Source organism: Cydia pomonella, chromosome 12 (assembly GCF_033807575.1).
Source record: "Cydia pomonella isolate Wapato2018A chromosome 12, ilCydPomo1, whole genome shotgun sequence".
Lineage (NCBI taxonomy): Eukaryota > Metazoa > Arthropoda > Insecta > Lepidoptera > Tortricidae > Cydia > Cydia pomonella.
This window is the reverse complement of record NC_084714.1, coordinates 2,264,057-2,290,778: the sequence shown is the minus strand read 5'-3', so window position 1 is coordinate 2,290,778 and position 26,722 is coordinate 2,264,057. Positions and strand designations below refer to the sequence as shown.

General features: G+C 38.6%; 1 protein-coding gene across 3 annotated transcripts in view; it reads right to left on the bottom strand.

Moving 5' to 3' along the window:
• LOC133523260 (calcium-transporting ATPase type 2C member 1-like) overlaps positions 1-25,068 on the bottom strand; it is a 72,774-nt gene extending 47,706 nt beyond the window's left edge. The window contains exons 1-3 of one of the 3 annotated variants that reach the window (XM_061858749.1): positions 24,846-25,068; positions 16,919-17,017; positions 7,611-7,776 (exon numbers count right to left, since the gene is read on the bottom strand). In XM_061858749.1, the coding sequence (XP_061714733.1) occupies positions 7,611-7,776; positions 16,919-17,017; positions 24,846-24,935 (355 nt within the window). In that variant the 5' untranslated portion in view covers positions 24,936-25,068. Of the gene's footprint in view, positions 1-7,610; positions 7,777-16,918; positions 17,018-24,287; positions 24,615-24,845 lie in introns of those variants that run through there. The other 2 variants (XM_061858748.1, XM_061858750.1) reach the window with 2 other exon arrangements.
• Between the last annotated feature and the right edge of the window lie 1,654 nt (positions 25,069-26,722).

Sequence of the window (26,722 nt, the reverse complement as noted above, 5' to 3'; positions counted from 1 at the left end):
TTATACATTTGGTTGGTAGGTTTGTCTTATGTTTTAAAGCAGTAAAATCTTTCAAGTCGAAACACAGTATTAATATACATTTTGTTGTCTAATCTAAAAGTATGATGTTCATTGTTTAAGACTGATTAGTGATTACTGAATTAAATAACATGCTATTTGTTATTTTTGTTTTATTTTTTAAATCAGGTATTAATTTATTCACTATGTATCACTATACAGGCAAAATGTGTATCATAGTTGGTCTGTAAGTACTTACTACTTGTGTCGAATATAGGTATAAGATGAAATTTTAACCACCAGCCATACTCTGCGCAGTGACTTTACAGGTCATACTGAACAACTTTTATTATGGGACCAATGCCGAATCACGCAAGAAAATTTGGATCTGGAATGACACCCACTGGCTGTGCCCTACCACACAAAGCGAGATGACATTCACAATGCCCATACCTCTCTTTTGGACGTAGTTTAAGGACGTACCCGGGTCCATGACGCATGCTCGCCACACCGCTGCTTAAAATAAGCGGACGCACCGTAAATTGAACTGCGTAAAAATCGCAAAAAATATTACACGGAGATCTTATGGCAGACACCGTACCGGTGACGTAAAAGACGCAACTGTTTTGCGAACAAAAAAGATTCGCGTGAAGCACGTCACTGCGATTCCGTACCGTCACCGTTTTTTAAACAGCGGTGTGGGGAGCATGCGTCAAAAACGGTACGCATACGACGCGTCACTGCGATTCCGTATCGTGACCGTTTTTAAGCTGCGGTCTGGTCGCACCTTGTATTGTATTGTATTGTATTGTATTCGGGCGATTTTTCCGCAACTCGACGACTTGCGCCTATTTTGCGTGATATGTTGGGGTTGGGCTAGTCCTGCCAGCCCAGCTCCTCGAGGAATCCTATCAAACCTTTGATGTTGAGTAGGACCTCGGGGAGGTCTCTCGGAGATCCGAAATGTTTAGCCCTGTATGGAGTCACTCCGCTGCATTCCAGCACCACGTGAGAGGCTGTTTCTTCTGTCTCCATGCAACCTGGCACAGGGGACTGTCTGTGACACCTGTTGTGAAAAGATGTTTGTTAAATAGTCCATGACCTGTTATGACACTGGTTACCATACTCAGTCGGACCTTCCCTAGTTGCAGGAGCGCCCTTGTGAGTTTTCCATTGATGCCAGGCATGGCTTCTTTTGCCTGTCTGCATCCAGTCTGGTTCAGCCAGTGTTCTGTGTGTAGTTTCCCTGTACGTGCCAGCAGCATTGAGCGTACCTTGCTAAATGGTATCGGAAGAATCGGTTCCGGACCAATCGCCCCCGCATTCGATCCTTGCCTGGCAAGCTCGTCCGCAGCATCGTTACCTCGGGATCCACTGTGTCCCTTGAACCATTGTAGGGTGATCTTGTTATTATGACATACCTCCATTAGTCGTTCGTGGCATTCGTGTATAAGTTTGGATGTAACTATATGGCTATTTAGAGCCATTAAGACTGCTCTACTGTCGGAGAGTATGCGGATAGAGGATCCTACTACCTTCCTTGCAGTGATGGCAGCCGCCGCGTTTATGATGCCCATGCACTCAGCTTGGAATACCGAGTTATGGGCTCCTAGCGGAGTGGTGATCGACATGTTCAGGTCTTCTGAGAAGGTTCCAGAGCCCGATCCGCTGTCTGTTTTGGACCCATCAGTGAAGATTCTCAGCTCCCGGGGATTGAGTCCTTCATGATTGTCGTCCTCATATAACTGTATTTTGTACCTTTTATCGAAGATAGCTTGTTTGTGAATCCGGTCCGTGCCTGACCTAAGCACTGGAAATTCGTCATACACCTAATACACCTTTTCCAGGCATTTTGTGTGAAGAGCTCCTGTGATGTTAGACCATATCTTGAGGGTTCGCAACCTTACCGCTGAGAGACTGGCCTCTTGCTGTATGTGTAGGTGCAGCGGTGGAAGGTTTAGCATGACCTCCATGGCTGCAGTCGGGGTAGACCTCGTGCAGCCAGTGGTGGCCGCGCATGCGAGCCTTTGAAGTCTTTGTAGTTTGTCTCGTACGTTGCCTAGGTTTGTTCTTGGCCACCAAACCAGAGCACCGTAACAGAGTAAGGGGCGGATTATCGTCTTATAGAGCCAGAGGGTAATTTTCGGGTTGAGTCCCCACCTCTTACCAATCATCCTTCTGCACTGCCAGAAGACAACTCCCGCCTTGTCTATCCGTTTGTTGATGTGGTTGTTCCAATTGAGTTTATTGTCGAGAGTTAGTCCTAAGTACTTAACTTCATCGGACAGCTGTAGCTCAGTTTGGAAAAGTGTTGGTCTGGTAAAGTTGGTCGCACCTTTATATGGGACCGTCAAAATTTTTTTCGCGATTTCGGAATTGGTCCCATAGTAAAAGTTGTTAAGTATGACCTATAAAGTCGCTGCGCAGAGTATGACTGGTGGTTAAAAGTTCACCCTGTATAAAAATTTTAAGTAAAAAGAAATATGTACCTACCTATGATTAAGACGAAAAAAGAGACTAAACGTCGAAGTAAGGTAACATTATTGTGTCTGTGTCTGTGTCTTAATTATAATTTCAGTAATTAAAACCGATACTTTATAAATTCCATTCAATACGTATCGTAACAGTCACCACAGTCTCGACCGGTAAAAGCCAGTTATCGTTACCCATGCGCAAATAAATGAGTGTAGCTTCATTGTTTATTACTCGATCTGTATGTTTTAAGGCTCATTATATTCCTTGATAATGAAGCAATATGTTTTATATAAAACAAAATTTGCGAAATGCTAATATTTACGGAGATTTTTACAAAATAAAAAATAATAATTTTATAAAAAAACTGTTTTTTGTGATTATTTTTTTTCCTATAGGTTTCACGTAAATGTTTGTAGAAAAGGAAATAATCTCCATAATATAAGCTATTATTTGACACCTCGATGATTAAAATCGGTTAAGTGGTTTTCGAGATACACCGCTAAAAAGAATAGGTCCGGCCGCCATCTTTGTGACGTCATTACTATCCCCTCCACCATTTTTCCGCTTTACTACCGCATGTACGGTGATCAGGAGAACTGTCCGAACACATTGATACCGGTTGTGGGTAAGGCCGAGCTGAGTCAATTAAATCTGGCCTCGGAGCGGCTTGGCGACCGTACTATAGTTAATATCACTACATTTACCTCTAGAACAGTTCCGACAGGCTTCATATCTTACCTCGGCGAGGACTTACTTTACAGTCAAATATATCTAATTTTTAGGCAGTTTTAGTAACTTCTTTTGATATGAATGTAGATTATAAATAGTCTACTATATAGGTACGAGTATCTCAAAAACAAATTTTACAGATGTGCGTTTTTAAATATAACAATTAATAACTTAAAAGAAAAAAGTTGAAAAATTCTCTATTCACCCCGCGGTTTCTGGTGACCCCTTTTTACGGTAATGAAGATAAACATTCAAATATAAGATACTTTCACGTTTATAACATTAAGTAGGATATACAAACATGGAATTCCAATCCTGAACTCAAATATTTCGCGTCGCTCCGTCCCTAATTAAACTGATCATAAAATATCACATAATATATGTGTTAATAATATGAAAAATAGAGACACTACTGTTACTCAGGAAGCTCCAGAGAAACGAAACTGAAGCGTAAACATTTCAGATATCTAATAAAAGAAAGCTAATTGTTCTCAGGCGGGAATCGAACCGGGCTAATGCCAAGATAATCCGTACAGACCGCAAGTTTCTAAAAATATAAATAACGTTTTTGCTAGATAATATCATTAGGTAATTTCGTACAGCAAAAAAGTTTTCCGCAAGCATTATTATTTGACACATCTTTTCCCACACTGATTAGTTACCTAATCTATTTTTCATTTCTCATGCTCTGAAACTGGGTAGTTGTTGTTCTAAAAAGTGTGCAGAAAATGATACGTTTCTGCACTAGAGCATTTTACTTTCCCAGTACATTTTTTTCGTTTATATTAAGGTAAGCAATTAAAATTTGATATTAAATGGATTTATTGTACAATTTCCTTTCTAATATTTAACTCCCCATTCCATAAATCACGATACTTTTTATAATATACCTAAACTGTCAATTGAAAATACCTTCAAGAAATACTATAAAAGTTTATACTTACTTAGTCACGTTTTTTTAATACACATGTATTTTGGCGTTGCCTGCCTACGAAGATGATGGTCCCGGGTTCAAATCCTGGTAAGGGCATGTATTCGTGTGATGAGCATGGATATTTGTTCCTGAGTCATGGGTGTTTTCTATGTATTTATAAATATTTATATATTATATATATCGTTGTCTAAGTACCCTCAACACAAGCCTTATTGAGCTTACTGTGGGACTTAGTCAATTTGTGTTTTTTTTTAAACTAAGAACTCTAAAACGGCTGGACCGGTCCTGTTCGCTACAGTTTTCATTGAAAGTATTTACTAATCTTTTGTTCCACGATGTTCTTCATATTTTTTGGACCCATGGGTCAAAAGTTAGACGGGGGAAACATTTGTTTTCTCCGAAAATATTAGCTTTATCAACAAAAAAAAAATAGTTTTTATTTTACTGTTTTGTCGCCATGCATGATTTATCAGTCCATGCCAAATTGCTATTACTAAAAAAGCGGCTAAGTGCGAGTCGGACTCGCCCATGAAGGGTTCCGTACCATTTATGACGTATTAAAAAAAAACTATTTACTAGATCTCGTTCAAATCAATTTTCGGTAGAAGTTCGCATGGTAATGTATATCATATATTTTTGAGTTTTATCATTCTGTTATTTTAGAAGTTACAGGGGGGGGGACACATTTTATCACTTTGGAAGTGTCTCTCGCGCAAACTATTCAGTTTAGAAAAAAAATATATTAGAAACCTCAATATCATTATTGAAAACCTATCCATAGATACCCCACACGTATGGGTTTGATGAAAAAAGATTTTTTTAGTTTCACTTCTAAGTATGGGGAACCTCCAAAATTTATTGTTTTTTTTATAGTTTTGTGTAAAAATCTTAATGCGGTTCATAAATTACATCTAATTACCAAGTTTGAACAGTATAGTTCTTATAGTTTCGGAAAAAAGTGGCTGTGACATAAACGGACAGACAGACCGGACATGACGAATTTATAAGAGTTCCGTTTTTTGCCATTTGGCTACGGAACCCTAAAAATCAGCAGTAAGATCAATGTGGGGAACCCTCTTTACGTAATAAACATCAACAGTTCAACACCTCTATTGAAAGCAGAACCTGTAGTTAGTGGCAGACTTCCAACTCTCAGGTGTTACATTTCGAAATGTCACTATTATTTTAAGAATGTGCATTCGTTATTATTACGTTTCATTTCGCCTTTATGGATGAGTGTGTGCTGTCTTTTTTTTATACTACGTCGCTGACAAACAAGCATTCGGCCCGCCTAATGGTAAGCAGTCTCTGTAGCCTATGTACGCCTGCAACTCCAAAGGAGTTACATGCACGATGACGGCATTGCCGACCCTATCACTCCGCGCCCTCGTTGAGCTCTGGCAACCTTAATTACCGGCAGGAACACAATGCTATGAGTAGAGTCTAGTGTTATTTGGCTGCGGTTTTCTGTAAGGTGGAGGTACTTCCCCAGTTGGGCTCTGCGCTAGATCTGGAATGATATCCGCTGTGCTGTGCTCAACCGCATAAAGCGAGATGACATTCACAGTGCCCAATGCCCATACCTCTCTTTTGGATGTAGTTTAAGGATATAATAATCTAAAATAGATAAGATGAAGTAGAGTCGGACCAAGGTAACTCTGCATTGCATTTTCAATTACATAGTGTGGTAATGACATCATCAATACAAAAATATGACGTCCGTAATGACATTACCTCACTTTTTTCTAGTCATGTTGATGCAAAGTAGGCTTAGACGGACTCTAGAATTCTCATAGCCATCAGGCTGAGCTGCTGGCCGGTAGACTAGCATCCTCGACTCATATAGGTCCTCGCCTTGCTCAGGTTCTAAAGGTCTAATCTACTTTATCGTAAATAGTCAGATATCATATCGGTAAGTGAAGTTTCAATCGATTAGTTTTTTTTATGACGCGGGTGAACTTTTGAAGGTTTACTTAACGAAAAACCGTTCTGGATAAAAGGTTTCCTTTTTTTAATTACAACATGCATGTGATATGCCTAATTAATTAATTAAGCAACAAAATATTAATCAATTAAGAAGTAATGCTAATACATGTGACACGCGACATTAATTTCTTATTCGCCAAATGCTGTGGCCAATTAAAGTATCATATCTGAGAGACCAAGCTTTGCTCGAAAAACATACATATAAAAACTCAAAAATGCTCGTTTTCCCAGAGATCGATCGATGTTTCGCCTCCAGAAACCTCTATATAGCAAATTTAATCGAGCTCCCATATATTTACTCGTATACAAGAATTGCTCGTTTAAAGGTATAAGATTAAATTAATAACCAATTGCTCAACTGAGACTCATAATATTACTGAGAAGACCGGCCAGACAGGTAATTCCAACTACGATAAATTTTAAATTATTAATGAAGTTAGGAAGATTTAAGTCACGGGACAAAAAAGTTTTTCATTTTTAAATAAAGGGTTTTCGAACACGTTTAGGAAATGTTTTTTTTTTTAATGTATCCTATTTGAATATTATCACGATTAAAAACTTAAAACCCGTTCCCGACGAAATTAAAATAATTCTTCAATGAATTGTCCATTCTTGTAATGAAAATGTGTCATTATCAGTAAGTATGACATAAATTATATCATTCCTTCATTTGATCCAATTATGATATTAATTAATTTCATTCCAATCATCATCCTGTCAATATTCATGTAATTCATGTCATTACTAAACCCATAATTCAACATAAAAAGGGAAGTGAGTGAGTGAGTGAGTAGAGCACATCACATGGCGATCCTGCCATTGCAGCGCCCGACAAGTCTAAGGTAAATACATAATACTAAATAAGTGAGGTTGTGAAAAACTGATAATTAAGTTGGTGGACAGTATCGTACAGATCGGTGAAAGAACACTTCAGCACTTTTTTTTAAAGTATGATTTTAAATTTTATGTTTATTTGTGATAGGTCACCAAGAAAACAGACTAATCCTTTATACAACTTCCATTCTCAATATACTTCATCCACAGCGGATCATCTTCTTTCACCTGGAACTTGTTGGGGCCGACGAAGTTCATTCGATCGTTCGCCTCACCAAGTATAGAAGAGACAGCACTCACCGAGTAGCAGCAGTATCAGCGGGTTCTGGACCTGCTGGATATACTCCTTCCATAGGGGGATCCTCTTCTATGACTTGGAACTCGTTGGGACCAACGAAATTCATTCGCCCCCCGACATAACAGGCCGCGACGGACGTTAAGAAGGGACATATATTAGAAAGAGACAGAACTCACGAAATAGCAGCAGTATCAACGGGTTCTGGACCTGCTCAATATACTTCTTCCACAGCGGATCCCCTTCTTTGACTTGGAACTCGTTGGGACCAACGAAATTTATTCGATCGTTTGCCCCCCGACATTACAGGCCACGACGGATGTTCAGAAGACACATTTATTAGAAAGAGACAGCACTCACCAAGTAGCAGCAGTATCAACGGGTTCTGGAACTGCTCAATATACTTCTTCCACAGCGGATCCTCTTCTTTGACTTGGAACTCGTTGGGGCCGACGAAGTTCATTCGATCGTTCGCCTCCCGCCATGATAGGCCGCGGCGGACGTCTACGTGGAGGCGGTCAGCTACCTGGGAAAGAGATAGACAAATTTTTGTAATGACGATTGTATAGAGGTGGAAGAGAAAGATATATAGATAGATTTAGAGCAGGGGTCGGCAAACATTTAAAAAGAAGAGGCAATCGCTGTAGAAATCACAAGTTACACAAGAACAAGCTTTAGGAAGCTTTCAAATTTTAAGGAGTTTAAAATAAGTAGGTACTGCTTATACCGCAGGTCTGTATAATTAATGACAATTATTGGGACGTTTCAAGGCTCGGAAACCGGTTAAATTTCCAAACCCTTATCATGTACTTTACGCAAAATCTTTTAATTTCGGTTTCGTTCGTAAAACCGTTATATTTAAATCGGTTTTAGGAGAGCATTTAAAGTACTTGTCAGATTAACCGGTTTAGAACAATAAAAACTGGTTTCTTTCTATGTGGGTGTCTTTGTTTACGCGGCCGCCTCGTCGCTCGTTGAATAAACCGATTAGAAACCACGCAAAAAACGTTATTTTTGTGTTACTTTGATTAAAAAAATATAACGTTTTTTGCGTGATTTCTGTATGAAACATACTTTTTCTATCAATTTAGCGCAAACTAATAGTCGAAAGTAGATAGAAGCGCACATATTTATGTAGTAATAGTGTGTAATGACTTCTAAAACGCAATCGTTTTTTGTATGGAAATCGAACCACCTTAACGATGGCATACGATTTACGCCACGGCGGACACGTGGTACACATTCATTGATACAAACTCTGATGTAAGATAAGATAATTCTACAAATCTAAACTAATGTAATAAAAATCCTTACCGGCATGATAAGATCTTATCACTGAATCATCTGATTGCCCACGGCACGTACAGATAGTACGTTTGTTTATAACTTTGCATACATTTTCACGACCAGCCGGTTTATTATGCGAGTGTGCGACCAATACGCATTGTTTTATACACCGTGGGGCAATTAAACCCGTCAGATTTTAACCACGCTGAGGTCATAAAGAGCAAAAAATGACACTTTTTTTATGTAATAGGCCGCAAACAAGCAGACGAGCCGCCTGATATGAAGCAGTCATCGCCGCCTATGGACATAAGCAACATCGGAGGAGCCACTTATGCGTTGCCAACCTTTGAGAACCCTAAATACCTGCTTCCTAAAGAACCCCATGTCATAGCGCAAGGGAAACACCTCAGAAGGTAGCTCATTCCACAACTTGCACGTTCTGGGCAAAAACGAGATGCCCCAAGATACACGAGTTTTAACCAAATTCGGCAAAAGAAAAAAAATATTTTGCCGATATAAAATCTTTTTTGTTGCGTTTTCTGCACGCGACAAGTTATTTATTTTTACACCTTGGTAAAAGAACTATTTGGTAACTAATATTTTTTATGAACATCTAAATCTATAGTAGTAAAGTGTTTCATATTTGAATTCTGTAAATGAAGTAGGGTTTGCAATTTTATTTACACTACAGTGCAATTAGTGCTAAAAAGTTGGATTGATTTTGTCCAATAACAATGTACCTAATTATTGTTGTATATTCATGAAGATTCCCTGAACGACTGAAGACTGAAAGAGATCCCTGCAAGGGATAAGTTCGCCTTTGCAAAAATGATGTGTGTTCTTTCCTGTTTCTTTTTGTACAATAAAGTGTTTTTACTACTACTACTACTAAGATTCAACGGGATTTTACAAACTTTTATTTAATTTGCAATGTTTGTATGTACGTAACGTATGTATGTTCGGGTCAATGTCATGAATTTTTTGTCAAAAAATTCATTTTGATTTCCTTTCTCCTCTTCTGGTCGTAGACAGACTGATTGACATGTAAATATCAGAATTAAACTTATTCGACTCTCTTCTTTCGAAATACACATATACTCGTATCATATCATATCATATCAAGTGTCGATTAAACAGAATAATGCATTGTTTACTCACAAAGTGACCTGTTGCACTCAAATATCATGTCATAAACATAAAACATGAATCAGTAAAATTGCATAATATCAACATTATTTTCACGCCATTCTCCTGCGAGCGTTTAGATAAGTCGAAACAGTTGTTAAGATATGCTCCAGTGGATTTTATTAATACGCTAAAAGGTTAGACATTATGTAACTTTTTACGAAAAACTAACAAACTTCACAAAACCATAAAAATGATACTTAAAACGTAATTATTAGGATTCCGTACCCAAAGGGTAGAACGGGACCCTATTACTAAGACTCCGCTGTCCGTCCGTCTGTCTGTCTGTCTGTCCGTCTGTCATCTCATGAACCGTGATAGCTAACAGATGAAATTTTCACAGATGATGTATTTATTTTCACAGATGATGTATATAGGACATATAGGCGCCTTTTGTACTATAAGGTTTTCTTTTGTGCAATAAAGATTAAATAAATAAATAAATAAATAGGTTTTCTGATAGTTTTTATACTTTTTATCAATATACTAGCCAAGCCTGTGACACAGGCTGTGACTTCGTCGCGGTAAGTGTAAACTTGTCTACACCAAATCCAGGAAACATTACACACATTGTATTCACTCACTTTTTAAAGTGGTAAGTTTCGCGACATAGTATGTACGCTTCGTAATGAGAACCTCTATCAAGAGAAATTAGCTTTGCCTGGCCGAGGCAGATTAGCAGACTTAACACATTCACCGCTGAGCTACGATCGTAGCGCTACGTCGTAGGCGTCGTAGCCGATAACATAGGTTTCCCGGTATGTAGAGGAAATGCTTCGTAGAGGCAAAACGATAACGTGTCGTGATTAGCGCTGAATGGGTTAAAACGTCAATGCAGATTTTTTGTATGACCTATTCACACATTAACCCCGCAAAGTGTGAGTTTAAGGATTAACCCATTACCGCTCATTGTACCCACTTTTGTAATATAACTCTACCTAACAGCATTAGAATAAGTTTTTAGCAAAAAATTCATTTTTGGTAAGTACAAGCTTTTATCGCTGACTGTACTTTTTTTCTACAGGCAACTAATACTCATCGAGACAATTCTAAAAACTCCAAACACAATTAGGTTGCGTTGTTTTATCACAGAGTTCCTATGGCTACCTCCTGTCTCCATCATCAGATCAGCTTGATGGTACCTTAATATTGCATTGTCACCCGACTTACATATGTTTGCAAATTTAACTTGCAAGATTTGTCCCATAGATACAAACAGAGCAAGTTAAATAAAAGCTTGTAAAAATGATGGGTTCCCAAAAGTGGGCGTGGGCGCTAAATGCGTAAATAAAACAGCCTGTATGTTCCACCAAGATCAATGGTCTGTGGTTTCATTAGAGCCAGCAGCTTGTGATCTTAATTGACAATTAGTCGTCCTTTGTCTTGAAGGGTAAAGGTCAGCTCTTGACCTAGACGAGAAGAGGGTTCGGAGCTGAACTGGCTATGTATATAGGACTGTATATAGGTTTTCTTATAGGTTTTATACTTTTTATCAATATTAGTGGCTAGTGCCAAGCCTGTGACACAGGCTGTGACGTCGTCGCGGTAAGTGTAAACTTGTCTACACCAAATCTGCCTAGATATATAGGCATTATATCATGGGGACAACTGATTAACGTCCGCCGGACGATATCGGCCTGTCAGTTGTTCGGAACTGTCAACTTTTTGTTCTAACTGACAGGCCGATACCGTCCGACGGACTGTTAATCAGTGGGCCCCATTAGTTCCTGTGTTAGTATAAGACAAAGTTGTTTTTTACTGAAAACAACTCAATACACTGGCTTTTTAATTTTTACACTCGATTTTTGTTTCTGTCGATCCGCCACCGCAGCGAAAGACCTTTCTCTCTAGTCCCTATTACAGTACAGTATACAGTTCCTTTAAGTTTCTTTTCTTCTTTTTCCAGTTCCATTTCCTATCGGAGGTCGCCTATCATGAGGGCTATACGGATTTTAGACACAGCCGCGGGGAATAATGAACGTGTGCTCTGTTTAAACCATATTGGAAATATTTTTAAGCCATGAGTTTCGTCTCCGTCTCTTGGATCTTTCCTTGGATAATTAGTTGAAGGCAGGGACCGGACCCGCTTACCCTAACCCGTTCAAAAACCCGGGTTATTGTAAAGCTGTGTTCCAAAAACCGCTTCATTTCGGTAAGCTTTTGATTGGCTTACCGGTTAAGAAGCTAATCCTTTTATTTGAATTAATTCAGGTTAGCGCTTACCGATATTAAAAACCCGGGAAAGGGTTATCGCTTCAAGCGCTGATTAAATACGAACAAGCTGTTTTAGCTTTTACGTAAATTGCATATGGTCTATTAACGTAGCGCCCGACGCGAAACACGGCGGTTCCATTCCCTACGTGCACGTGCGAGTGCGCGGCGCGGCGCGGCGGCAGTCGGTATTTGTCAAAGGCTTTGTAATTTGCCGACCTAATATTGCTAATTCAAACAAAAGTGTACGTTAAGTCAAGTAGCGCACAACGTAGATTTCAAAACACATGCTAAGGTTTAAGGCAAATTACCTAATATGGTAAGGCGTTGCATTGATTTTGGTATATTTTTGTTTAGTACCTATTACTCCTATTATAGTCACTTTCTTTATCGTTTGCTGTCTGTGCACATCTCCTGTGTCAGTGGAACTCATCAATGGCTTCTAATAATTTTATCGAGTTAGGGCTCATTTTAAAGGTCTTGACGAGTTCTTTACGATACACATGGTGGAGAGGGTCTGATGGTGGAATCGGAAGGTGTCGATGGAACTCATCGATAACTACTAGTAATGCTATCGAGTTAGGGCTCATTTTAAAGGTCTTGACGAGTTCTTTACGATACACATGGGGGAGAGGGTCTGATGGTGGAATGGGAAGGTATCGATGGAACTCATCGATAACTACTAGTAATGCTATCGAGTTTGGGCTCATTTTAAATATGTTGACGAGTTCTTTACGATACACATGGTGGCGAGGGTCTGATGGTGGAATCGGAAGGTGTCAGTGGAACTCATCGATAACTACTAGTAATGCTATCGAGTTTGGGCTCATTTTAAAGGTCTTGACGAGTTCTTTACGATACACATGGTGGCAAGGGTCTGATGGTGGAATCGGAAGGTGTCAGTGCAACTTATCGATAACTACTAGTAATGCTATCGAGTTTGGGCTCATTTTAAAGGTCTTGACGAGTTCTTTACGATACACATGGTGGCGAGGGTCTGATGGTGGTATGGGAAGGTATCGATGGAACTCATCGATACCTACTAGTAATGCTATCGAATTTGGGCTCATTTTAAATGTCTTGACGAGTTCTTTACGATAGACATGGTGGCGAGGGTCTGATGGTGGAATCAGAAGGTGTTGATGGAACTCATCGATAACTACTAGTAATGCTATCGAGTTTGGGGTCATTTTAAAGGTCTTCACGAGTTCTTTACGATACACATGTTGGCGAGGGTCTGATGGTGGAATCCGAAGGTGTTGATGGAACTCATCGATAACTACTAGTAATGTTATCGAGTTAGGGCTCATTTTAAATGTCTTGAAGAGTTCTTTACGATACACATGGTGACGAAGGTCTGATGGTGGAATCGGAAGGTGTCAGCGGAACTCATCGATGACTTCCCATAATGCTATCGAGTTTAGGCTCATTTTAAATGTCTTGACGAGTTCTTTACGATACACATGGTTGAGGTTCATCATTTTTGAAAACCACATTTCCTAAAACCTTTAAAACGACATCCATGACAACTTTTATGACAAGTTGCATGGCCGCCATCTTGGATTCCAAAATAGTCATGACTTTCGAAATCCGCACTCCCTAAAACCTACAAAACGACATCCATGACGACTTTTATGACAAATTGCATGGTCGCCATCTTGGATTCCAAAATAGTCATGATTTTCGAAATCCGCACTCCGTAAAACCTATACAACGACATCCATGACTAATTTTCTGACATATGTATTTCATGGTCGGCATCATGAAATCCAAAATGATCATCTTTTTCGAAATTCGCACTCTCTAAAACCTATAAAACGACATCCATGATGACTTTTATTAAATAGTACGTGGCCGTCATCTTGGCTTCCAAAATAGTCATCATTTTCGAAATCCGCACTCCCTAAAACCTATAAAACGATATCCATGACGACTTTTAAGACAAAAAGCATGGCCGCCATCTTGGATTCCAAAATAGTCATGATTTTCGAAATCCGCACTCCCTAAAACCTAAAAAACGACTTCCATGATGACTTTTATGACAAAATATGTGGCCGCCATCTTTGATTTGAAAATGGTCAACATTTTCGAAATCCGCACTCCCTAAAACCTATAAAACGACATCCATGATGACTTATATTAAATAGTACGTGGCCGTCATCTTGGATTCCAAAATAGTCATCATTTTCCAAATCCGCACTCCCTAAAACCTATAAAACGATATCCATGACGACTTTTATGACAAAAAGCATGGCCGCCATCTTGGATTCCAAAATAGTCATGATTTTCGAAATCCGCACTCCCTAAAACCTAAAAAACGACTACCAAGATGACTTTTATGACAATATGTGTGGCCGCCATCTTTGATTTCAAAATGGTCATCATTTTCGAAATCCGCACTCCCTAAAACCTATAAAACGACATCCATGACGATTTTTATGACATAGTACATGGTCACCATCTTGGACTCCATTCATGACGACTTTTATGACAAAAAGCATGGCCGCCATCTTGGATTCCAAAATAGTCATGATTTTCGAAATCTGCACTCCCTAAAACCTATATAACGACATCCATGACGATTTTTATGACATTGTACATGGTCACCATCTTGGACTCCAAAATGGTCATCTTTTTCGAAATCTGCACTCCCTAAAACGAATAAAACGACATCCATGACGACTTTTATGACAAATTGCATGGCCGCCATCTTGGATTCCAAAATAGTCATGACTTTCGAAATCCGCACTCCCTAAAACCCATAAAACGACATCCATGAAGACTTTTATGACAAATTGCATGGCCGCCATCTTGGATTCCAAAATAGTCATCATTTTCGAAATCTGCACTCCCTAAAACGTATAAAACGACATCCATGACGACTTTTATGACAAATTGCATGGGCGCCATCTTGGATTCCAAAATAGTCATGATTTTCGAAATCCGCACTCCCTAAAACCTATAAAACGACATCCATGAAGACTTTTATGACAAATTGCATGGCCGCCATCTTGGACTCCAAAATGGTCATCATTTTCGAAATCCGCACTCCCTAAAACCTATAAAACGACATCCATGACGATTTTTATGACATAGTACATGGTCACCATCTTGGACTCCATTCATGACGACTTTTATGACAAAAAGCATGGCCGCCATCTTGGATTCCAAAATAGTCATGATTTTCGAAATCTGCACTCCCTAAAACCTATATAACGACATCCATGACGATTTTTATGACATTGTACATGGTCACCATCTTGGACTCCAAAATGGTCATCTTTTTCGAAATCTGCACTCCCTAAAACGAATAAAACGACATCCATGACGACTTTTATGACAAATTGCATGGCCGCCATCTTGGATTCCAAAATAGTCATGACTTTCGAAATCCGCACTCCCTAAAACCCATAAAACGACATCCATGAAGACTTTTATGACAAATTGCATGGCCGCCATCTTGGATTCCAAAATAGTCATCATTTTCGAAATCTGCACTCCCTAAAACGTATAAAACGACATCCATGACGACTTTTATGACAAATTGCATGGGCGCCATCTTGGATTCCAAAATAGTCATGATTTTCGAAATCCGCACTCCCTAAAACCTATAAAACGACATCCATGAAGACTTTTATGACAAATTGCATGGCCGCCATCTTGGACTCCAAAATGGTCATCATTTTCGAAATCCGCACTCCCTAAAACCTATAAAACGACATCCATGAAGACTTTTATGACAAATTGCATGGCCGCCATCTTGGACTCCAAAATGATCATCATTTTCGAAATCCGCACTCCCTAAAACGTATAAAACGACATCCATGACGATTTTTATGAAAAATTGCATGGCCGCCATCTTGGATTCCAAAATAGTCATGATTTTAGAAATCCGCACTCCCTAAAACCTATAAAACGACATCCATGACGATTTTAATGACATGGTCACCATCTTGGACTCCATCCATTACGACTTTTATGACAAATTGCATGGCCGCCATCTTGGATTCCAAAATAGTCATGAATAGTCATGATTTTCGAAATCTGCACTCCCTAAAACCTATATAACGACATCCATGACGATTTTTATGACATAGTACATGGTCACCATCTTGGACTCCAACATGGTCATCTTTTTCTAAATCTGCACTCCCATAAACCTAAAAACCGATTTACATGGCGACTTTTATGACTTACTGCATGGCCGCCATCTTGAATTCCAAAATCGTCATCATTTTCGAAATCTGAACTCCCTAAAACCTAAAAATGATGATTTTTATGACAGTGTGTGGCCGCCATCTTACTAAAACCTGTTATAAACCGGATACAAATAAGCATCTATATAGTAAGTCAACATTAACGAAAAGTACTTTTACGTCGGTAGTTACAATATACCTATCGAATCAATTACGTAATGCCCATCTCTCCCGCGGTGCCGCAGCGGCGGGGGAAAGGCGCGGGAGAGGGGTAAGGCTTACCCTAAACCGAAAGGTTACCGGTTAGTACACGCAAAACACAAACCGAATCAGCTCCTGTAAGCGGTAACCACTTGTTACGATTAGGTTAATCTGAATAATACGGGTTAGCATTATTGTTGGGTAACCGGTTGAACGGGTTACCCAAACGATTAGCTTATCGTATGAAGGGGTTACCCATTCCGAACGGGTAAGGCAAATGAACGGGTTTTCCGGTCCCTGGTTGAAGGAGTATCTTTTGGTGGATCTTAATTTAAAAAATAATTTAGGATATATGTTTTTACCGTATTTTTATGAAATTCATGTGCCTAAATATGTCTAGAAATATTTTAAGTGACAGTTACTCCATATAAAAATGAACTGTCACCTATGACAGTTCCCTAGACCCCCTAGTTGGTCCCTAGGCCATCATTCGACACGAGAGGTATAATGCTACTCGAGGCAGGATAGAGCTTGGTCTTTCTGCTATATAATACTATAGGTAATTGGAAAGAAGGTGATAAAGCTTACCTCCTCCCAGGTGAGGATGGACCCTTCTACGGCGCTGATCCACATGTCGCCGGCGCCCACTCCCACGTCGATAACACGCCGCTCCTCCGGGTTGGAATGCTGCAACAAGTACAAAATGTTACATACATACACACTACAGAGTAATACCATATAGGAGACAAACAAACAGAAAAAACGGCTGATGGTACGCAATTATCCTGCAGAGGAGTTGCAAGTGCGTTTTAGATGGGAGTACGCTTTTTTCTTGAAGGTTTGAAGGTCATATCTATTCCCAGTCCACTATAACCAGGTTCTTTTCTAATGGAGAGTTAATAGACCTCTTTTAGGTAAGCATGTTCCATCCTAGACTGCATCGGCACTTCATCAGATGAGATTGTGGTCTCTGGATTGAGATATGGAAATGACGCGGGTGACAGTTCATTCCACAGTTTAGCTGTGCGGGACAGGAAGTTGGAGAAACGCACAGATGAGGACTACCAACCAAGTGGTGAAGATGGAAATGTCGCGAAGAGCGATGGCGGTCATTATGGCTATAAGGTCCACTGTTCTGATCTGATATTTCGTTACTTTGCTACCTTGTACACATTCCTATACAGTCCACAGTGCTAACTCGTCCACATTCCTATATGATCCACAGTGCTGGCATTAGTGAAGGCCTAAAACGAGGCAAACAAAACTTTTCAATTGGAAATAAGCAATGTAAAAGTAAATGATAAGTGAATGATACCTACATACAATATTATTTATAGAAGGCAGTCAGAATAATAATTGGTACACTAATGTTGACGTTTACAACTTCGGCACTCAAAATAGGAATGTAGACGATGGACTGTAGTCAAAATAGTAATGTGGACCAGTTAGGAAGGTGACGATTTAGGAATTGTACGCTGACGACGTGGCATTCTGGACGATTTAAAAAGGTGACGAAGTAGGATTGTGGACGAAGCGGTCCTGAGGCCTGTATTAGTGCGCTATGTTTTCGCAGCTAGATCAAATTTTGTAAAATATACACTGGACACCCAACTGGCATGAAGTGGCGCAGGATAGGGCAGAGTGGGGTTCTCTTGTGTCAGAGGCCAAGATCGTCTCGTCGAATAAACCGGTTTATTTAGGTTACAATAAAGTTCTTAAAACGTTCGCTTTCTTATGAAAGTTCGGAGGAAAACCAAAATAAACCGGTATTTACCGATATTTTTAAAACCGGTTCCGAGCCTTGTGTTTCAGAAACGGGTGATTTTATTTTATAAACCACAAAAACCACATAAGTATGCCAAATCGGACGTTTTTGAACTGTTATTATTTCTACTCCATTTTAGCATATTTTGAACAGCTCATCATCCGAAAAGTACGAAAATCGTACGTTTTGGCTTGGCCAAGATGTACGATTTTACGAAGTAGAAAAGAACAGCCATACGAATATATACCTACATATGAATTACGAAAGCAACTTCGCTCTGTCAATAAACCCAACATATCAGCCAGCTAATAGCGTGAAACGATTTCCATTCATCCATTAGTTACGCTAATTCATTATCACAATCAATGTGATATCTGAAGAAAACGAAAGGAAATTGGCGCTATTATTGTGATACAATAATTAGACTCATTCATTGATAATTACAGGCGCTATCTCTTAGCTAGAGGATAATAGATATATGATTTTGGACATGTGTATTGTGTAAGAAATAGCTACTAACTAACTAAGTAACTAATATTTCGGAAAAATGACGAAAATTTCGCGAAAATACTTCGTAAAACTCGTCACTGCTGTCGTTTTCTAGGTTTTCGGGGGTGCGAATTACGAAATACGTTACCATTTCAACGATGAATCCAAGATGGCGGACGTGTGATTTTTCGTAAAAGTCGTATGTATTATATCAGTACGCGCTTGCACTGTGCCGCAAGTGAGTTTACGAAGTAGCTCGCGACAACGGTTTCTTTAAGTTCATGATAACGTCAAAGAAAACGAAAGGAAATTGGCGTAATTATTTTGCCATAATTAGGCTCACTGATAATTCGATACAGGGGATATCTGATAAAAAAACAGGTATGTACCAGTTCAACTGTTTAATTATATATTATTTATATTCAGGATTTGGGTACGACGTAAAACACAGTGTTTCCAGTACCAATTGCGAGGAACTTTTTAGTTTAGGCGAATTATCATTTTACCTGACCTGTACGCATAACGTACGTTCATAATGCTATATTTATTGTAATTGATACATGAAAAATTCTGTAGTAACAAGATGGTAATAATGAGAAATTTGAGCTCTGTGTTACAGTAATAAAGTTTACATTGACATATAACGATGAAATTGGTCTCTAATTGAAATATGTTCTCATAACAAACAGAATACGATTTTGTCAATGACCTCAGTAATTAATTGTTAACTAGTTCACTACGCTGCTGATCAAAAATATTTTTTGTTTTCGCTTAGCCCCTCAACTCTCGGGACAAAAAATTGCCTTGAAAGATTTAATTTTAGAATGATTTCTCCATTTTCGTGGTGAGCCCTTTGGGCTCGAGCAACAGTATTAGATGCTTATGTTATGTTTTTACAAAAACATAGAAAGTACAAAGAAGGTAAGGAGTTACGAGCGTTCTAATATTAACAACCTAACATTTACCCGATAATTTCTTCTTTTATCCATATTTTAAACCCAAACCACATACACACTTATTTATAACTAGATATTTTCCTCTATCTTTCAGGAAAAAAACGAATACATATATTATAAATACATAAGCGACATACGATCAAATTGAGACGCGAGAATAGACTGACGGGTGTACACGAGATTACACGAGTAATAATGCACGAATTACACGAGAATAATGTGAGCTACACAAGATGTAAGAACCTACATTTACTATGCACAAGGAAACGGTAGATGACAGCACTTGCTTTGGCGTGAATTGTGTGTACAGTCAGCTGCAGAGATATCTGTAAATTAGTCCCCCCCCCCCTTCATGTAAATTAGTTTGCAGGAGGGTCAACAATCTCTGCAGCTGGTAAGGAGGAAACTAGTTTCCATCTACTAGCAGAATGTATCATGTACGCGGCACTGCGATACAATACATTCGGTAGAGACTCCGTAAGAGAAAACGAACTAAAGGACGTCGAACTTTAAGATGTCCTTCTGTTCTGCAGGAAAAAGAAGATTTGAGGAGATTGGTATGGGAATGCCGCCGGGACAGTAACCTGCAGCTCCTTCAGGGAATTAGGCTGAATGGACGCAGCACGCGATCGACAGCCCGCCTGTTTCTGGCCGGGCGTCCCTACCACTACATCTACATCTCTGCAGCTGACTGTATATGTTTAACGCCTTCATCCTTCCCTTCCTCCAACGCACACCGTCCCTATAGGTAAAAATCGTAATATTTTTATACACATAAGAGACCATAAATTAAAATTAAGCTACAAATTTTGCAACGATTATAATAAAAATTATAGTAACCACGCCACAACAATTTAAAATAGTTATAGTGATATCACGAAGTGACAGTAAATCAAACGTTTATTCTTGCGAACAGTTTTTATTGATTTAAACCAACAAAGCAGGTAATTTCGTCCTCGTGGAATCCAGTGATTAGCAAATGTAAGGGTGAAAAAACATTCCAACACATACCATCCCTAGCGTACAAGTGAATAATCAAGATCAAGTGCGGGTAGTTCGCAAAACCAGCGCAGCAAGATGTTGATACAATTCCTCGCCAGTCTGTCTGTGACCACGAACGTAACGTCACGTTCGAAACGTCATCATCATTATCATCATCACAGGCCTTTGCGTCTATTGCAGACGATTTAAGCATTGCTGTTTAGACAACAGGTTTGGTGACTGTGGAGGCCGATGCGTGAGCGGCACGACCTCCCACATTTTTGGCAGAGAAAGCTCATGCCTCCTGAGGTTCCAGTCCCGATTTGCTTTCTGCGACACCTTCTGCTATCTAACGTAGTAAACCAGGCTTGGTCGCATAGCTTTCTCCCCTCCACAACACGCTTGCGCCATCCATCACGGTCCTCAGCTAAAGTTTCCCAGGCATGGTGGTCGATTTCAAATGCTGACATGTCTCTTCCAACGTTCCTTTTAGCATACGCAACTGCACCAAGCAAGACACGTCGAGGTATTCTAGAGGATTCCATCCGGTGCACATGCCCCAGCCACCGCAAGCGTCTCTGTTTGAGAAGAGCGGCAAGACTGGGCAGCTGCGCTTTTTCAAGAACCGTTTGATTTGTCACTTTGTCCTGCCAAGTTATGCCTAAAATGTTGCGTAGACAGCGCATGTGAAAAGTGTTGAGCCGTCGCTCCTGTTTTGCATACGTCGTCCAGGTTTCTGCTCCGTACACGAAACGTCAACCCTCGAAACGTCAGGCCATATAATAAACGTAGCGATTAAGTCCCGTATCAGTTTTAAAATTATGAGTTTTTATTGAGACATTAATGATCGATTGATCGCTAATGCTTGCAGTAAGTGTAGTCAGAGAGTACCTACTAGGCCAGACCGGTCGGCAGAATGTATATTTTCACCACACCAACTGGTGAAGACCCTCTTGATTGTTCAAAACTAATAAGAAAGTTGCATTTTATCCACATGTGGGGCAAAGTAATCAGACTTAATGGAAGCAAATTTTAAGTAGTTTCCTTATGTTAGCTGGTAGAATTGACTTTTAAATGATGATTTTGAATGTTTTTTTTTTATTACGTTCATCTGGATTTGATTTGGTTCGTTTTTGTTGGTATTTCATAGTTAGCATTTTCCTCGCGTTGGTTTGGTGAAAATTTTTGTTTCATTCGGAGGCAAATTTTATTTAACCCTTGTGCCCTAAAACCCTCGCAACGCTCAAGATTCCACTTCTCGAACCACTCGCTATGCTCGTGGCTCAATTTTGGAATCTTTCGCTTGCAATCATTGACATACATATAACATATCTAAGAACGGGCCTTACGGGCACTAAGAATGGCTAGTTCAATGGTGTCACTCTCGAATTCGAGCCAATCGTGCAGTCTAACGCAACTAGTTGCGACCAATCGCGCGCGTGATGCGAACTCATCAACCATGCGCGTTGCGGCGTTAGACTGCACGATCGGTTCGAATTAGTGTGCGTGAAATCGCTGTATTACTGGACCCATTCTTTTTGTCCGTAAGACCCGTCCTTAGATATATATGTCAATGCTTGCTATACATATACTTAATATAAATAACTATTAGTTATTTATATTATTCTTCTTTGCAATGGAATTACAGCACCAGAAAAACCAACAGCAATATTAATTACAAATCTCTGTTTAGTACCACTGTATGAAGTGAATGTACTAAATATAACTCCGACTGAGTCAGCTTTAGAGAAAACATATGTTGTAAACAATAGGAATGTGTGAACTGTTCGAGGGAAAGCTATTATAAGTGTTTTTAATACTAATATACTGTTAAAAATATTAGTGTTGTTTAATTGTTAGTTAAAAAAAATTTTACTTACCAAATTAAAATGGATGTTGCCAGGCAGAGTGATGGCAGTTGGGCCAAAATAATAACGGAATGGTGGCCGCCAAGGTTCGAAACCGGTTAAATTTCTAAACCGTTATCATGTACTTGGCGCAAAACCTTTTAATTTCGGTTACGCTCGAAAAACCGTTATTTTAAAACTGGTTTTTATAAGAACAGTTCTTGTCAAATTAACGGTTTAAAGCAATAAAAACCGGTTTCTTCCTATGTCGGTGTCTATGTTTACGTGGCATACCATGACACCACCAAGCCGGCCGGCTGTCTCGTCGCTCGTCGAATTAACCGGTATTTTTTAGGTTACAATATAATTTCTTATAAAAGTTCCGGTATTTACTGGTATTTTATATACCGGTTCCGAGCCTTGGTGGCCGCTTTCAGAAGAAAGGAGTGCCTGGCGTCCGTGGCACGTTGGATGGACATTCTAAAGATTGCGGCTCACTTCTGGATGAGATTGGCTCAGGACGGTTATAAGGGAAAAGACTAAAATTATCGACGCACTATCACATTGCAAGAAACTAAAATGGAAATGGGCTGGTCATGTGGCACGACTGAACAACAAAAAATGGACAAAAAGAGCCACTACATGGGCAGGACCTCCCGGTAAAAGAAAGTCAGCGACGATTGGGTAACAATAGCCCAAGACAGGGGAATGTGGAGTAAAATGGAGGAGGCCTTTACTCATCAAGAGGTCCTTAATAATAAAAAATGACTAAACTTATTGTATAAAATTATCACTGATTTGAAAATGCATGTAAATTAGTTTGATAATATTTTATTTAATTTAATTTATTAATGTATTATTTATTAATTTAATTATGAAATGTATTATTAAGGAATTAAATGGCTTAAATAATAATAATAATAACATAGCTTTTAAGTACATTTATAAATAACAGCTATGGAGTCTAAGTGCTTCGAAATAAAGAATTTAATAAAAAAAATTAAAAAATATTAATATTAATTGAACTCCAAAAATTTTAACCACATTGTCCATATAAGCAGGGATCGGATTTTTTGTATGGGAACAAAAACGGTATTTTTTCGTTCTTTGTTAATTATTTCATTTCTAATTGGGCAATCTAATAATACGAAGTTGTTATCTAAAAACAAAACTGAGTCCTACATTTGGGGTATCGGATAAACCGAAATATATGGGTATATTGATAAACCGAAATATATGGGTATATTGATAAACCGAAATATATGGGTTTTTGCAAATAACCAGTAAAGATCCCTGCATATAAGCTTATGATTAAATTCTTCTAATTCTAGACAGTACGGAAAGCCCCAAGATATAATACCTACTGATAAACTATGACCAGACTGAATGTCATTACCAAAGATAACAGTTTAACTTCAAGTCCAACTTTTTTAATGTGTATTCATTTGTCTCATTTTAAATGACAAAGAAAGTAATTTCACCGCAAGGTCATTGTTAGTTTTGAGTTCCTTTTACTTGTTGAATTTAATTGAGAAGTAAAAGTGCTTCTCACGTCACAGAGAAAGTGTAAACGGGAAAAATAAACACGCACGGTGACTCATTGGAAACAACTCTTATTATATATGTGTACTTGCATATGAAAAGTCAGTGCTTAAAATCAATAGTTAGTGCATTGCGTCCAAGTAGAAAGATCTAGGTCGTATATAAATGACGACGTAAACTGTGGCTAATTTCTACCCAACCAGCCCTCAACCGGATCCCGCCCCTATAACCTATCTGCCTTCCATACCGCTCCTAGATATATTTATAATTACTACGTACACGTAGGTCACCGCTACAACTAACCCTAAACACAACTACTCACCTAAATCAATAACATCTCAAAAGGTATACAATACGAAATCAATAATTTCACTAACCAGACTGGCGGTGTCTTGACTGTCTAGCGAGTATTTATCCGTTTCCTTCCCTTGCTGCTCGTTGGTAAAACTCTCATATTTACGACTGGGACTACTTTTCATTGTTAACACAATGTATTTGGGCTTAGGCCTCGAAATACATTTTTGAGCACCGAAAACCACAACACGATCCACGAACGACAGACACAAACTGACAGGTGGTGAGTGAATGACATTCGCAACAAGGAATGAATGGACGAAATGAATGTATTCACTGAATGATACAGTTTGACATATAACTGATGTTGCCAGCTGTGAAGAACAGCCGAAATGCCGGGAATTTTGTTACGCTATCTCTTCTCGGTTTTTTTTTTATAATTTATAAAACCAAGCTAACACTGCAACGATTTTGCAAGCACAGACTGTGCATTGTATTTATACGTCATAATTTCATAGAATTTTGACTTGCACAGCCTGTGCTGTCAAAATATCTGCAGTTCTTTGGTCTGGTTTTTAGTTGGGCATAATATAACTTTTATCACGCACAAAAAGTGCGAGTATGTAATATTAAGCACTTACTTTTCTACTGGGCGGTGTATCCAGTGTATCCACCAAAGGAATTTTGATATATTCCTTCTCAACATCGTTACTTTTGTTTCGGCGGAACATTTCAAAGCACAAATCATAGTTTATTGACCCATTTTCTATTACAGAATTTTTAAAATTTAATCTAATAAATCTCACTAAACACACGCACAATACGGAAACAATTTTCTTTTAGAAAATTAGTTAAAAAGATACGACTGTCAGTCTACATTATAATAACAATACTGAGTCATATAGTACGAAATACGATTATTTATCAACGCCTTATCAGTACGTAATATGAGGACTTCGTGTAACTATTAAATGAACACGCCGAAATCGTGCCTTATCTACTTGTAAATAATAATCAGTAGAGATGAAATCTTTACATTGAAATTTAAAGAAATTACTTTGTTTTTAATTTAATTACGTGAAGATCATATGAAGAGCGTATTAAGCTTATCACGTTTCAATAGTTTGTCGACATTTACTTTTCGATGGAATACTAATTGGTTTAAATAAATATTTATTTTAGTGTTAGGTATTTCATTAGGTCACAAATTCCCATCAGTGGCGTAGAGTGGAGTTATTGCCAATAGCAGCACACTTTGCATTTGTTTGATAATTAATAAATCGTGATAGAAAAGAAGAGACGGCAAAATCCACACTACGCCACTAAATTACAAGATTCAAAATATAATTCATTTAAATTATTGTTTCATAGCGTGGAGTGTGTCCTTGTAATAGGGTTGTTTCCATCTACAAATCTTAGAGCAGAATTGTATCCCAATAAATTCTTTTGGATTAAAAGAACATGTTATACTACTTTTAGGGGACCTGTAATGACCATATTTTTGTAAATATTGAATTTAAAATATCTTTTGGCACACGTCACGTGACCAAACTCGAAACGTCTTTGAAGATTCTGATGACGTCACAACTCTCGGATTGACACTGTTGACAGTTAGGCGATAAACAACAAATGACAAATGTCAGTTGACAGTTCGTATCTTCTACGTGTGTTTGTAGTTATGTGTCAAACCGTAAACTGTGACGTCACACAATTTTCAAAGAGCGTTTTGGGCGCGAAAGCATCTGTCAAAAGGGTCTAGCCGCAATCCTATAGTGAAACTGCCCCTGGCTGAAATGTATACCTTTCTTAGAAGCGTAAATTGGTCTTATTTTAAGATATCATTTTACAATATTTCAAGCCTGGAATCCCCTTGGTTTGGATAAAAAAATATATATATATAATTTTTTTTAATTTTTCTAAGCTAAACTAATGTTTAGATTTCTTTGAAATTCGGATTATAAATGGCACTAATAGCAATACATTTTCAAAAAAAAAATCATGGTTCTAACTTATTTACAAAGGCCTAAAAAAATATATTTTTTTGTTTAAATTTTTTTTTTTATTATTTACAAGAGGGCGACAACCTCAATTTTTAGGTATTTAATGCACAATACAATATTGTATGAAATATATATTTTTCATAAAAATCCATCTGTGGCAACAAGATAAAAATGTCTTACTAATGCAGGCCATTCGTCTTACGACCATTAACCGTAAAATACAAATACATTCTCGGCATATGTCTAAGAAGGTATATAGATGCTTCATAAAAGCCGTGGCCAAAATTGAGAAAAAACTGTCCAAAAATTTAATTTAGCAAGTAGCAAGTACCAGGGCCTCATGAGTTACGAGGTGTCGCGGACCGGCCGGCCGCGGCCCGGGGCGGGCCGGGCGCGTAACAAGTTATGATCGCGCGTCTTGGCTATATACTTTTGTTTTGTTTACCTAAATTAAGATTTATTTTTGTTGACTCGTAGGAAAAATATTGTATGCAACGTTGTATAAGTAGGTAAAAAAA